General features: G+C 45.9%; 1 protein-coding gene across 13 annotated transcripts in view; it reads right to left on the bottom strand.

Moving 5' to 3' along the window:
• Positions 1-9,773, bottom strand: part of LOC141083090 (uncharacterized) — a 41,548-nt gene extending 31,775 nt beyond the window's left edge. For 5 of the 13 annotated variants that reach the window (XM_073567276.1, XM_073567269.1, XM_073567278.1 and 2 more), the window contains exons 1-2: positions 9,160-9,190; positions 2,192-2,284 (exon numbers count right to left, since the gene is read on the bottom strand). In XM_073567276.1, the coding sequence (XP_073423377.1) occupies positions 2,192-2,284; positions 9,160-9,180 (114 nt within the window). In that variant the 5' untranslated portion in view covers positions 9,181-9,190. The other 8 variants (XM_073567267.1, XM_073567268.1, XM_073567272.1 and 5 more) reach the window with 8 other exon arrangements.
• Positions 9,774-15,727: the final 5,954 nt, after the last annotated feature.

The raw sequence follows: 15,727 nt of genomic DNA, 5'->3' as shown, positions 1-15,727 counted from the left end.
TCCAATTTGTCCTGAGTACACTGGTACCCCATATGTGGAAGAAAACTACTGTTTGGGCACACGGTGGGGATCGGAAGGGAAGTAGTGACGTTTTGGAATGCAGACTTTGATGGAATGGTCTGCGGGTGTCATGTCGCGTTTGCAGAGCCCCTGATGTGCCTAAACAGTGGAAATCCTCCACAAGTGACCCCTTTTTGGAAACTAGACCCCCCCAAGGAACTTATCTAGATGTGTGGTGAGCACTTTGAACCCCCAAGTGTTTCACTAAAGTTTATAATGTAGAGCCGTGAAAATAAAAAAATCATTTTTTTTCCACAAAAATGATCTTTTAGCTCCCAATTTTTATTTTCACAAGGGTAACAGGAGAAATTGGACCCTACGAGTTGTTGTCCAATTTGTCCTGAGTACGCTGGTACCCGACATGTGGGGGGGGACCACTGTTTGGGCACACGGTGGGGCTCGGAAGGGAAGTAGTGACGTTCTGGAATGCAGACTTTGATGGAATGGTCTGCGGGCGTCATATTGCATTTACAGAGCCCCTGATGTACCTAAACAGTGGAAACCCCCAATTCGAATTCCAACCCTAACCCCAACACACGCCTAACCCTAGCCCTAACCCTAGCCCACCTGCTTTTTTTTTCTTTACTTTTTTTTTTATTTTTGTGTTTTTTATTTTTTGTATTTTTGACTCATAGTAACGCCACTTCTCCTCTGATCTCACACTGGCAGATGATCAGAGGAGAAGCAGCGTTACTATGTGACAAGATAGCTGCCCGGCACATAGTAACGCCACTTCTCCTCTGATCTCACACTGACAGATCAGCAGAGGTGAAGCAGCGTTACTGTGTGACAAGATCGCTGCCTGACACAGCTGTGCCAGGCAGCGATCAGCTGTGCCAGGCAGCGATCTAGTCACACTGTAACGCTGCTTCACCTCTGCTCATCTGTCAGCATGAGCTCAGAGGAGAAGTCGCGTTATAATGAGGGAGATCGCCGGGAAACAAGCAGCTTTCCCAGCGAGCTCTCTCATTGGCTGCTGTGACGCGACGTCATCAGGACCTGAACCAATCAGGTCTCGATGACGTCGGGGGTCCCAGCATGCATTGTGCACCGGGATTCCCGCCTTATAAGGTATGAGGGGGTCCCGGGGGGCACAAAACCGCCGACAGATAAACGTCGGCGCTGCACAAAGCCCAGCAAGCGCCAACGTTTATCTACTGTGGGCGGTCGGGAAGAGGTTAAATGACAGGTCAATGAACCTTGAGTGACCTGCCTCCTATTTTAAATACTGCGCTTGTGCATTTAATTTTGTGGTCTTTAAAAAACAAAAAACAAAAAAAAAAACAAAAACTACAGCAAAATGGCGCCGGTGCCTGTGCAGTAGCATCTATTGCTTGCCTACATATAGATGCTAGAGCGCATGCGCCACCATTTTGCTGGAGCCCAATTTTTCTTTGGTACAAAAAAATGGCGCCAACAGTGGTGCCTGCACAGTATACACACATAAAGCCGTCTTACACAGCGTATCCAAATCAGACATTGCCTTTCTGAATCCTGCTCATATAGGTACTGTTCACATGGTCAGGTTTTAAATACATTGGTTAGGACTACCTTGATATGGGTATACCTTGTGGTTTGGTAGAGCGGCTTAGTATACATTTTTTGCAAAAAACGTATCAACTAATACCCTGTTTTGTTATCTTTTTACTAGCACTTGCTGTTTATTGTTAGATTTTTTTGTTACAGCAGAGTAATTTTTCACTTTTGTTGCAGTGTTTCAGTCTCTTGGTGGTGTGAACACTGTCCTACCAACTTGTTCACTGTATGTGCATGGCCCATGCGTTTGTAATGATTTGTTTGCTGCAAACCCATGCTGGCTACCGTTAATTACTGTATTCTTATCCAAGTACTTACATACATGCTGTTTAATAATTTGTTCAAAGATATTTCCTGGTATAGAAGTAAGGCTCACTGGCCTGTAATATCCTGGCTCCATATTCTTTACTTTTTCCCCCCCCCCCCCCCCCAAGAATGAATTCTTTAGACACTGAGACACAGCCAGTGGTGAGATAACTTTATTTCAAAGCTTTCATGGAGATGCTGTAAGTTGGTAGAAGGACTAAATTGAATTTTTTTGTTGTGCCACTGCATTTTCCTTGCTGTCACATGAATTAAATAAAATGGACATTACCTGGAGAGAGTCTCTCTTTTTCTCTTTCAGGACCTTCCTTAATGGAAGTCTCTTCTTTAACTTTCTCATTTTCGCGCTCTTTAACTGGACATCCTGTGAAATGCCAACAGATACAGGAGGAAACGATAAAAACATGCAAAAAGAAAAGAGTATCAGATAATGAGCCCGATATGTCATACATCAAGACCTAAAACAGTATTCAAGAGAATCCTCATGAAAGAACTTGGGGAAAAAAAAAATACATATATAGCAAAATGACAGTATTCCGATTAAAGGGATTATTTCTCAATAATGGGGGAGTGACTGATGGGCCCTGCACCAGTAGACACTTATCACAGATATAGGATGGAGCAGCCAGGCCCACTGCTCCATGTATTCCTTATGGAACTGCTGAGTGAAGCGCTCCACTTTTTCTGGCAGCCCCATAGACAATGAATAGAGCTGCGGTTGGGCATCCAACCTGCCGCTCTATTTCATAACTAGGATACAAATTCTCCGTTCTGCCAATCCGTGCGAGTGCCAGCAATCACAAATCAGCAAGCTTGTATGTTCTCCCAGTGTTTTCGGGGGTTTTCTCTGGTTTCTGCAGTTTCACCCCACACTCCAAAGATATACTGATAGGGAATTGTGAGCGATGATCTGGACAGTGTGCTATATGTTCCATAAAACGTCTAACTGCCTGTGGCTTTCCCTAAGACTAACATTAAAAATAGACCATGATTTTTCCTATACGCAGCAATACAGTGGGGTTTCTGGATATAGTAAAAGCCATCAGACTATTGCAGGCTCAAGTTACCTAATGGGATTAGCAAATAAATCAAAAAGGAAAAAAAAAAGTTTAAAATATATGAAAAAAAAGTTTGAATCACCCCCAATCTACATCTAAAAAGAAAGTAAAGTACACGTGGCATCGCAGAGTCAACAGTAGTCCGATCTATCAAAATACTATCTGAAGAGCCCGATGCTGCCCGGGCATAGTAACTAACAACGGTTAGTTATAACATAATATAATGAGATTATATATATATATATATATATATATATATATATATATATATATATCTCTCTCTGAGTGTAGAGCCCCGCCCACTCCGCATAGCCACATTCACTATATCCCACATCATTCCCGTCAGCCAGAGCTACTGGACTACTACCCCTAATATCCCACATCATCCCATCACCCAGACCCAGAGGACTACTACCCCTAATATCCCACATCATCCCGTCAGCCAGAGCCACCGGACAACTATCACTAATATCCCACATCATCCCGTCACAGCCGCCGAACTGCTACCCCTAATATCCCATATCATCCCGTCAGCCAGAGCCACCAGACTACTACCCCTAATATCCCGCTTCATCCAGTCAGAATCAGAGCGCTGAGTGGAACAGTCCTAACTTCCATACCGGGGATCCCTTTAAGAGAGGCCTGGCGTCAGAACCAGAGCGCTGAGTGGATTTGCCCTGACTTGCATACCAATGATCCCTTTAATAGAACCCTGGGGTCAGAATCAGAGCGCTGAGGGATTTGCCCTGACTTCCATACCAGGGATCCCTTTAAGAGAGGCATGGGGTCAGAACCAAAGCACTGGATGCATTTGCCCTGACTTCCATTCCGGAGATCCCTTTAAGAAAGGCCTCGGGTCAGTACCAAAACACTGAGTGGATTTGCCCTAATTTGCATACCATTGATCCCTTTAAGAGACCCTGGGGTCAGAACCACAGAGCTGAGTGGAACGGTCCTTACTTCCATACCGGGGATCCCTTTAAGTGAGGCCTGGGGTCAAAACCAAAGCGCTGGATGGATTTTCCCTGACTTCCATACCGGAGATCCCTTTAAGAGGGAAGATGTGCCTATGGGATGGAGGATGTTTGATCTGTATATGGGCACGGGAGGGGGATTCATTTCTGTCATGTGCTCCTTCCTGGAGGGCAGACAATGGCTCGGAGCTTATCTTCCCGGGAATGCTAGATTTCTCCCACCATGTCAGTGTCTGCTGAGGTGTTGTCAAGTGGGAAAACTTGCTCATAGCAACCAATCACAGCGCAGGTTCTTTTAACCAGCTCTGGTGAAATGAGAGATGCTTAGTGATTGGTTGCAATGAAAACTGTTGCTCATAGCAACCAATCATAGCTCAGCTTCTTTTGAACAGCTCTGGTGAAATGAAACATGTTTCGTGATTGTTTGGTGATACATTCAGTTTTATATATAGATAAAAATAATTAACCTGATCAGTAAACATGGTAAACAGAAAAAAAATCAAAACACATTTGAATTGGGTCCTAAAATACACAAAAAAAAAACTTTAAGGCTGTGTGCACACGCTGCGGAAAAGGTGCGGATTCATCCGCGCGGATTTTGTACAATCCGCAGGTGAAACCGCAGGTCAAAAGACCTGCGGTTTTACCTGCGGATTGCTCTGCGGTTTTGCCCTGCGGTTTTTCATCTCCTCAATGGAGGAGATGGCAAACCGCAGGAGAATCCGCAGAAAGAATTGACATGTCAATTCTTTCTGCGGATTGAAAACCGCAGATAATCCGCGCGGAAAATTCCGCACCGTCTGCACTGCGGTTTTTGATTCCCATAGGGAATCATTGTACTGTACACCGCAGCAGAAACTGCTGCGGGTCCGCAGCGGCCAAAACCGCTGCGGAACCGCAGCAAAATCCGCAGCGTGTGCACACACCCTAAGAAGTAATAAGTGATCAAAATGTCACATCTATCCCAAAATAATATAGAAAGTATCAATTACATTGTTGAGCCCTAAAAATATAAGCCATGACAGCTCCATCAACAGAAAAATGAAAACGTTGCAGGGTCTTGGAAAACACAACAATTTCTATTCCACAAACATCTGAATTTTATTCACGACTATAAAAAAAAAATGAAGAAAAAAAAAAAAAAAAACTTGCTGAAGCATTCCGAGATCATCACCGATCCTCCACCAAATTTCACAGCGAGTGCAAGACAAAGCTACAGACCGGTAGGGGGCGAAAAGTACTCTCCACTGACCGGGATGACCGTCATCTTATTCGTATGTCACTCAGCAACCGCAGGATGACATCAAGTGACCTACAAAAGAAATGGCAGCTGGGGTAAAGTGCACGGCAAGAACAGTTCGTAACAGGCTCCTAGAGGCAGAGAACAAGTCATGTAAAGATAGAAAAAAAGCCTTTCATCAATGAGAAGAAAAGGAGAGCCAGGCTGAAGTTTGCCAAACACCATAAGGATTGGCCCATAGAGGACTGGAGTAAGGTAATCTTCTTTGATGAGTCTAATTTTCAGTTTTGCCCAACACAGAGACCTGGAGAGGCATACAAGCCACAGTGTCTTGCACCCACTGTGAAATTTGGTGTAGGATCGGTGATGATCTGGGGATGCTTCAGAAAGGATGGAATTGGGCAGGTTAATCTTTGCGAAGGACGTATGAATCAAGTCGCATACAAGGTTATCCTGGAAAAAGTTGTTCCTCCTGCTCAGGCAATGTTCCTCCACTCTGAGGTCTGTTTTATCCAGCAGGACAATGCACCATGCCATATAGCTAGGTCAATCAATGTGTGGATGAAGGATCACCACATCAAATCCCTGTCATGGCCAGCCCTGAAGCCTATGGATATATAGTGTGTGCATACATATGTATATAGTGTGAGCGTATTGAATATATATATATATATATATATATATATATATATATATATATATATACACACACACACACACACACACACACACACACACCGTATTTTCCACTTTGTAAGACGCACTTTTTTTTCTCCCAAATTTTGGGGGAAAAAGGGGGTGCGTCTTACAAAGCGGACATGCCTTACCTAGGCTGTGATCGGGGGCGTCCGGCGGTTGCTGGCCGGTGCTGCGGGTGTCTCCGATGCCGCGTTATGTGCCCGTCGATGCCCGGGGCTCTGCCAACATTGTGCAACAGGCCAGAGCCCCGGCATTTCCTCAGTTCCCTGTGTGCCGGTAAAAAAATGGCCGCAGGCGCGTGCGCAGATGGGATTTCCGGACCCAGTTCTCGAGAGATGAGATTTGAAATCTCATCTCTCGAGAGCTGGGTCCCGAGATCCCATCTGCGCACGCGCCGGCGGCCATTTTCCCTGGGTTCCCTGTGTGCGCACGGTGGTGCCGGTAAAAAAAATGGCCGCCGCGCGTGCGCAGATGGGATCTCGGGACCCAGCTCTCGAGAGATGAGATTTCAAATCTCATCTCTCGAGAGCTGGGTCCCGAGATCCCATCTGCGCACGCGTGGGTGGCCATTTTTTTTTTTACCGGCACCACAGCGCACGCGTGGGTGGCCATTTTTTTTTTTTTACCGGCACCACAGCGCACGCATACAGGGAACCGAAGAAATGCTGTGGCTCTGGCCTGTCGAACAATGTTGGCAGAGCCCCGGGCATCGACGGGCACACAACGCCACACCGCTGGGCACCGGAGACACCCGCAGCACCGGCCAACAACTGCCGGACAAGCGGAGAAACCTGGCAGCATCACAAGACCCTGCAGCAGCAAACATCGGAGCCCCCCCCCTCATCCCTGAATGCGGCCTGCAGCATCACTCCACGCCTGCCTTCTCCAGCAGCGAGCCTGGGACCCCGCTACACTGCAGTCTCCAACCCCGGTAAGGCCTCTTTCACACTTCAGTTTTTTACAATCAGTCACAATCCGCCAGGTTTTGAAAAAAACGGATCCTCAATTTTCTTTTGAGGATCCGTTTTTTTTTCTCCATTGACTTTCATTAATGGCGGATTGTGACGGATTGCCGTCCGTTGCATCCGTTTTTTTTGAGGATCCGCCAAAAGTTGCTGTCCGTCACCATCCTCAAAGATTTCAAAACGGAGCTTGCAACGTTTTTTTTTTTTTTCTGGCGGATCCTCCAGACACTCATTTAACCCGAAATTTAACCCTGGGTGCCGGACAAAAAAAAAAAAAATTCTCTCTCTCTCCTGCGATTCCTTTAAAATTCTTCATTTTGCGGATCCGTCAAAAAAACGGATGGGTGGCATCCGTTGTCATCAGTTCTAAAACGGATCCAGCATCCGTCCTTTTGGCGGATTTTGACTGATGCAAAAAACTGAAGTGTGAAAGAGGCCTAGCAATAAGATGCAAGGATTATAAGAGACACCACCATTTTATTAAAAAAAAATTTTTTATTTTTCTCAAAATTTGTGGTGCGTCTTATAATCCAGAGCGTCTTATAAAGCGAAAAAAAAAAATAATAATAATAATAATAATAATAATAATAATAATAATAATAATAATAATATATCTATATATATATATATATATATCTCAATTTGTGTGTGTGTGTACGTCCGGGATTGGCATCTGCACCGTCGCAGCTACAGCCACAAAATATTGCACAGTCACACGTCTGGACCCCGAGAACATCATAGGCTATGATGTTGTGAGGCGAAATTTTGACCCCGCGTGTTACAATTCACCAAACAATTTGGCCGACTATTCTTATCATTTCTATGGTGTTATCGTCCTTCTGTAAAGCTGGAAATAACACAATTTATTACCTTGCCAACACAGACCACCCTCTGACACAGACTGCAGGGGGAGCGCAGTATCACACAGGATAGGGTTAGATACACGGCTCAGCAGTCAGTATCACACAGGATAAGATTAGATACACAGCTCAGCAGTCAGTATCACACAGGATAGGATTAGATACACAGCTCAGCACACAGTATAGTATTAGATACACGGCTCAGCAGTCAGTATCACACAGGATAGGATTAGATACACGGCCCAGCAGACAGTATCACACAGGATAGGATTAGATACAGAGCTAAGCAGTCAGTATCACAGCTCAGCAGTCAGTATCACACAGGATAGGATTAGATACACGGCTCAGCAGACAGTATCACACAGGATAGGATTAGATACACAGCTCAGCACAGTATCACACAGAATAGGATTAGACACATGGCTCAGCAGAGAGTATCACACAGAATAGGATTAGGTACACGGCTCAGCAGTCAGTATCACACAGGATAGGATTAGATACACGGCTGAGCAGTCAGTAACACGATAGGGTTAGGTACATGGCTCAGCAGTCAGTATCACACGAGAGGATAAGATACACAGCTCAGCAGTCAGTAACACAAAGGATATGATTACATACACAGCTCAGCACACAGTATCACACAGGAGAGGATTAGATACACGGCTGAGCAGTCAGTAACACACAGGAGAGGATTAGATACACAGTTCTGCAGTCAGTATCACACAGGAGAGGATTAGATACACGGCTCAGCAGACAGTATCACACAGGATAGGATTAGATACACGGCTCAGCAGTCAGTAACACACAGGAGAGGATTAGATACATGGCTCAGCAGACAGTATCACACAGGATAGGATTAGATACACGGCTCAGCAGTCAGTAACACACAGGATAGGATTAGATACATGGCTCAGCAGACAGTATCACACAGGATAGGATTAGATACACGGCTCAGCAGTCAGTAACACATAGGAGAGGATTACATACTTTCTGCTGAGCAGTCAGTATCACACAGGAGAGGATACTTGGGTAATCGTTTAGTCAGTTTGTGTTGCAAATCTGTAGTGTTGAATATATGATGTGAAATGTTTTATGTGCAATATAATCACTATAATTTGTTATAACTAACCACAGTTGTTTATTATGCCCAGGCAACGCCGGGCTCTTCAGCTAGGAGAGAGAGACAGACACTAGGAGAGAGCGCCTATACAGTGTATGTAGAGCCGTCTGTGTGGCACCGTCCAGGTTGTCCTCACTATACTCATCCTGTCGGAGACACATGAGCGCTTGCCGTTCTTTGTGTGGCTGGCCCTCAGCTGTATCAGTGGGCACAACCCGCCCCCCGCTCAGTACTGCGGCCCTGTGCAGTGATGGGCCGCGGGGAGACGTCACTGGGTCCCCTGCACACACAGGAGGGGCCGCGCTCCCTGCACCCCTCAGTACCTGGACCACGGCCGCCGCCATTCTCTCACCTCCTACCTGCCGTCTGGCGTCCTCCACCTCCGGTGAGGTAAACAGGACATGACGTCACAAGGCCAAAAACAGCGCCCACTCCTCCAGCCAATGAGAGGGGAGACGTGATTGGCTGTTGCCAGGACACCGGCACGCTGTGGTGCTCTCCAGTCAGGGCAGGAGAGACATACTGTGCAGCGGTGCCAGAAAGCAGCGCGGTTACTATGGCGACCAGTGATGTGGTTCCCGGGGCCCGCGCCCGCTGGGCTGTCACTGTTCATTACTGTGGAGTTTTATAGCTCGTCATACTCTCTAAATATACGTTAACCCCTTCATCCCCGGCCCATTTCCCTGTTTTCAGGTTCCATCTTTCGCTCCCCTTCCAGGGCCGGAACACTTTCCGTTCTCCCTCATTATGGCCGTGTGAGGGTTTGTTTTTTCCGAACGTGTTGTATTTTTGTATGATACTGTTTTACTGCACAGCGCACTGGAAAATGGGAAAAAATGCCAAGTGAAGTGAAATTGCAAAAAAAAAAAAAAAAAGGAATTCCTCAGTTGTTTTTTATTGCACGTCAGTGACATGCTTTAGCACGACAGAGTGCAGCCTTATTTTGGATATTGTACGTGGAGGTAGCTGCTCCTGGCATACCTCCCAACTTTTGAAGAAGGGAAAGAAGGATAAAAACTGCGGCACGTGCAAATTTAGGTCACGCCCCGACCACACCCATTTCAAACCTAGTCACACATGTCCACACCCTAACGGCACCATTTAGCACTGCTGATCACACTGACTGGTACTGCGGGCACAGTGGCTGGTATTGAGGAAAAGAAAGAACAGAGAGAGAGGGCAATGAGAAAACAGAGAGAAAGAAAAGAGAAAGAACGAGGGGAAAGAAAGTAAAAACACACAGAGAAAAAAGAAAACAGAAAGAAAGGAGTGAGAAATAAAGAACAGAGAAAGAAAGAGGGGAAAGAAAGAAAGAACAGAGAAAGAAAGAGGGGAAAGAAAGAACAGAGTGAGAGAAACAGAAAGAAAGAGGAAATAAAAAACAGAGAGAGAAAGACGCAAATAAGGAAAGGGGAAAGAAAGAACAGAGAGAGAAAGAGGGGAAAGAAAGAAAGAGGGGAAAGAAAGAGAACAATAGAGAAAGAAAGAGGGGAAAGAAAGAACAGAAAGAAAGAAGAAACTAAGAAAAAGAACAGCGAGAAAGAGAGTGGACAGAAAAAATGAACAGAGAGAGAAAAAAAGGGGAAAGAAAGAACAGTGAGGGAGAGAGAAAGAAAGGGGAAAGAAATAAAGAACAGAGAAAGAGAAATAACAGAGAAGGAAAGTGGACAGAAGAAAGAACAGAGAGAGAGAAAAAAAAGAAAGAGGGGAAAGAAAGAACAGAGAGGGAGAGAGAAAAGAAAGAGAGGAAAGAAATAAAGAACAGAGAAAGAAAGAAAGAACAAAGATAAAGAAAGAAAGATGGGAAAGAAAGAAGAGAGAGAATTAAAGAAAGAACAGAGAAAGAAAGAACAGAAAGAGAGGAAAGAAAACAGAGAGAGAGAGAAAGAGGAAAGAAAACAGAGAGAGAAAGAAAGAACAGAGAGAGAAAGGAAAGAACAGAGAGAGAAAGGAAGAACAGAGAGAAAGGAAGAACAGAGAGAAAGAAAACAGAGAGAGAAAGAAAGATTAGAGAAAGAAAGATTAGACAGAGAAAGAAAGGGGAAAGAAAGAACAGAGCGAAAGAAAAAACAGAAAGAAAAAAGAAAGATTAGAGAGAGAAAGGAAGAACAGAGAGAGAAAGAAAGGACAGTGAGAAAGAAAGATTCTATAAAGATACTATAGCAGCCCAGCTCACATTGTAATGCCCATCTGAGCCTCCCGGTGCAGGATATAGTAGGGCAGACTCTCAAAATTGGGACTGTCCCGATGGATCCGGGACGGTTGGGAGGTATGAATGCTCCCCACCATACACCTTATACACGCATGGCTCTGCACACCTCATACACACACGGTTCTGCTTTGTATGCCTCGTACACACATGGCTCCGCTCCATACACCTCGCGCACATGGCTCCACTCAGTACACACATGGCTCCACTCTGTAAACCTCATTAACATGCGGCTCTGCTCCGTATACCTTGTACAGACGCGGCCACGCTCTGTACACCTTGTACACACATAGCTCCACTCTGAAACCTTGTACACATGCGGCTTTGCTCCATACACCTCGTACACACGTGGCTCCACTCTGTACACCCCGTACACAGCTCTGCTCCGCTCTGCAAACACACGGCTCAGCTCCATACACTTCGTACACACAGAGCTCCCTTTCGTATGTCCCATACACATGCGACTCCGCTCCATACAACCCGTACAAACATGGCTCCACTCCGTACACCCTGTACACACACAGTTTTGCTCCGCTCCGTAAACACACGGCTCAGCTCCGTACACTTTGTACACACAGGGCTCCGATCCGTACATCTCATACACACATCTTCACCTACACCTCGTACACATGCGGCTCCGCTCCGTACACCTCGTACACACGCGGCTCCGCATTAAGTACAAGAAGTCAAGCAAATGAAAAGTGCCTCCCAGCACTGCTGTCATCTCTTGGAGAGAAAATGAAAGCAAATAACCCACTCGCAACAGCCTTCACAATGATGAGGGAATTTGAAAGAGAGGAAGAGAGGATTGCTGAATTAGAAAATTTCGATCCACTCGAAATAACAATGTCAATTATAAATGACTACAATGATGACCAGAGGCGCTACAATGCACCAAGGTGCAATGAAGTAGCTATAATTTATCAAAATGCATTGGGTGAACCCCCATTTAATAGGGACATCAGAGTTCACCTGAAAGGTGAAAACCAAACAGTTCAAATCAGCTGTTACATGCCAAATGTAAATTTTTGGTGAAGAATCAACAAGTGGGACACAATTGTGAAGTTGAACGAAATGTATTAGTTATTTTACATTTTTGTGGAAATACAACAACTGAAAAGTGGGGTGTGCAATATTATTCGGCTCCTTTACTTTCAGTGCAACAAACTAACTCCAGAAGTTCATTGTGGATCTCTGAATGATCCAATGTTGTCCTAAATGACTAATGATGATAAATATAATCCACCTGTGTGTCATCAAGTCTCCGTATAAATGCACCTGCTCTGTGATAGTCTCATGGTTCTGTTTGATGCACAGAGAGCATCATGAAGACCAAGGAACACTACAGGCAGGTCCGTGATACTGTTGTGGAGAAGTTTAAAGCCAGATTTAGATACAAAATGATTTCCAAAACTTTAACCATCCCAAGGAGCACTGTGCAAGCGATCATATTGAAATGGAAGGAGTATAATACCATTGCAAATCTACCATGACCCGGCTGTCCCTCTAAACTTTCATCTCAAACAAGGAGAAGACTGATCAGAGATGCAGCCAAGAGACCCATGATCACTCTGGATGAACTGCAGAGGTCTACAGCTGAGGTGGGACAGTCTGTCCAAAGGACAACAATCAGTCGTACACTGAACAAATCTGGCAAGAAGAAAGCCATTTCTCAAAGATATCCATAAAAAATGTTGTTTAAAGTTTGCAACAAGCCACCTTGGAGACACACCAAACATGTGGAAGAAGGTGGTCTGGTCAGATGAAACCAAAATTAAATTTTTTGACAACGATGCCAAACGATATGTTTGGCGTAAAGGCAACACAGCTCATCACCCTGAACACATCATCCCCACTGTCAAACATGGTGGTGGCAACATCATGGTTTGGGCTTGCTTTTCTTCAACAGGGACAGGGAAGATGGTTAAAATTGATGGGAAGATGAATGGAGCCAGATACAGGACCATTCTTGAAGAAAACCTGTTGAAGTCTGCAAAAGACCTGAGACTCGGACGGAGATTTGTCTTCCAACAAGACAATGATCCCAAACATAAAGCAAAATCTACAATGGAATGGTTCACAAATAAACATATCCAGGTTGTAGAATGGCCAAGTCAAAGTCCAGACCTGAATCCAATCGAGAATCTGTGGAAACAGTTTAAAACTGCTGTTCACAAACGATCTCCATCAAACCTCACTGAGCTCAAGCTGTTGGCCAAGGAAGAATGGGAAAACAGGGACCTACTGTTTGCCTTCCTACAAAGATATCCAATTAAAGCAAAAGAGAAATGGGAGAAAGAGGTGGGAGATACAGAGGAAGATAAATGGGAAATAATAATGAAATATAAACCCAAGTTGTCACTGAGCGAACCGGCCAGACTGTCTCAGTTATATGTGCTCTATAGAGTGTATAGGACTCCAGATAGGCTATTCAAGGCCAGGTTGAGACAGACCTCCGAATGCCAAAGATGTCGGACCGAAGGGGAAGGGATTGTTCACATGCTATGGCTATGTCCAAAATTAAACACGTTTTGGGTGGAAGTGACGACTGCAATTGGAAGGGTATATAATTGTATAATTGAAAGGGAGCCTCTGGTGTGTATCTTGGGGTATGTAGAGGATATCGGGGTATCGAATTACCACAAATTAGCAATAGCTAGATTATCTTATGTTGCGATGAAACTGATTGCTAGATGTTGGATAAGTGAAGAACCACCAACAATGCGGGAGTTGGGAGTTCTATAGACAGTCTGACTATATTATGGGTATTGTGGTACAGCAAAGGGTGTTTTACTGGATGGGAGATACATTTCTCCCAGCAGATTAATGTTTGGCCGGGTTTTTCCCTAAAGACAGGACCTGCTATGATGTCATGGTCACGTGATCAGCCCATGTGATGTTTACCTCACTTGTAGGAGGCGTTATGGGCTATGTAATGGAGGTTGGTATTTGGCACATGGTGAGTGTGTGTGGAAGATACAGGAACTTGGCTGGAGTTAGCCTGAATCTGTTTGCTGGACTGCACGTGCTGCAGAGCTATAGCAGCAAGACTCCAAACAACCCTGGGAATGGCACCTGGCGGATGCCGCAGGACCTGGCAGTCGCTTAGTTAAGCCCTTCCCGTGCAAGGGGTGAGTCTGGGACCAGTGGTTCTTCAAGCTGGAGTACATTTATGTTTTTCCCTTATTTTCTGTTGATCTGCTGTTTGCAAAGTGACATTAAACCACTGAAATTGGACTTTAAGCCTGTGTGTTGCCTCGTTACTGCAGCCCTGCCATTACCTACAAGAGCGAATCCCTACAATTGGAGGACTGAATGTGGGCAACTAAGTGAGGCCAGGCTGTTATTGCTTATTTGTGATCTGTACCTCAGCCTAGGTCCTGGGTGAAACAAGTGGCACAGACCCAGGCGGGGAACTTTCCAGAAATGGAGGCCACGGTCAAAACGCTCATAGAGGCCATGCAACAGCAGCAGAAGGCTATGCAGCAGCAGGCTACACAGCAGCAGCAGGCTATGCAGCAGCAGCAGGAGACCATGCGGCAGCAGCAACAGGAGGCCATGCGACAGCAGGCTGTGCAGCAGGCTATGCAGCAGCAGCAGGAAACCAATCAGCTGTTGATACAGCATATCACGGCAGCACAGACAAAAGGAACTAACCGGGGAATCCATGATGTCCGGAAAGTGGTTCGTACAGCGGTTCCCAAAATGGAGAAGTCGGACGATGTGGAGGCGTACCTGGAGATGTTCGAAGGAGTCGCTGAGAGAGAGAAGCTACCCCGGCACCAGTGGGCAGAAATCATCGCTCCATTTCTAGCCCCAGGACCTTTGAAAGCGTATCAGGACCTACCCACGGAGCAAACGGCGGACTACACGGTCGTCAAGGGTGTGTTACTGGCACGTCTTGGGGTAAATGTGTTAGTTCTGGCCCAGAGGGTACACCAGTGGGAGTTTACCCCCTCCAAGCCGGCTCGGTCCCAATATTGCGACCTGATGCACCTGTTACGAAAGTGGTTGCAGCCTGAGGTGTTGTCCCCCATGGCCATGCTGGACTGCATAGTGACTGATACGTTTTGGAGGGCTTTGCCCCCCTCCCTCCAGACATGGGTTGGACAGGCATCCCCTACTAATGCCTTGCAGATAGACCTCATAGAAAGGTATGGGGCTACCAAAGAGCTACAGGGAGGGACTCCCCGGAAGGTAACAGGAAGGTTCCCTAAGTCTCCACCCCTGGTTCGGCGAGCGGAGCTCAGGAAGGCCGCTCAGGACTTATCTGGGGAAGTAAGGAGCCCCATAATCTGCTGGCGGTGCCAGGAACCAGGGCATATGAGAGTTGATTGCCCCCACCTGGCTGAGCCCATGGACACAAACTTTGGGTACCGCCAGTCTCACTATGCCGAACCGATATGTGCAATGGGCACCCCGAAAGGTCCCAATATGGAACATTTGTGTCAGGTTGAAGTGGAGGGCACCCCAGCTGTGGCCCTATTGGACTCAGGGAGTCTTGTAACCCTGGTACGAGCCAGCTGGATACAAACCAGTGAGTATATGAGTCAGAAAATTGGGGTGTTGTGTATACATGGGGACTTAAAAGACTATCCCACTGCACTTGTGGTGATCAGAACGCCAGCGGGGAGGCGGTGCCACGAGGTGGGGGTTGTGACTAATTTTCATTATGAGGTGAT

This window comes from Dendrobates tinctorius, unplaced genomic scaffold (assembly GCF_039654945.1).
Source record: "Dendrobates tinctorius isolate UK_male_01 unplaced genomic scaffold, ASM3965494v1 ptg000019l, whole genome shotgun sequence".
Taxonomy (NCBI): domain Eukaryota; kingdom Metazoa; phylum Chordata; class Amphibia; order Anura; family Dendrobatidae; genus Dendrobates; species Dendrobates tinctorius.
The sequence above is the reverse complement of the archived record's forward strand: the minus strand, read 5'-3'. Positions and strand labels throughout refer to the sequence as shown.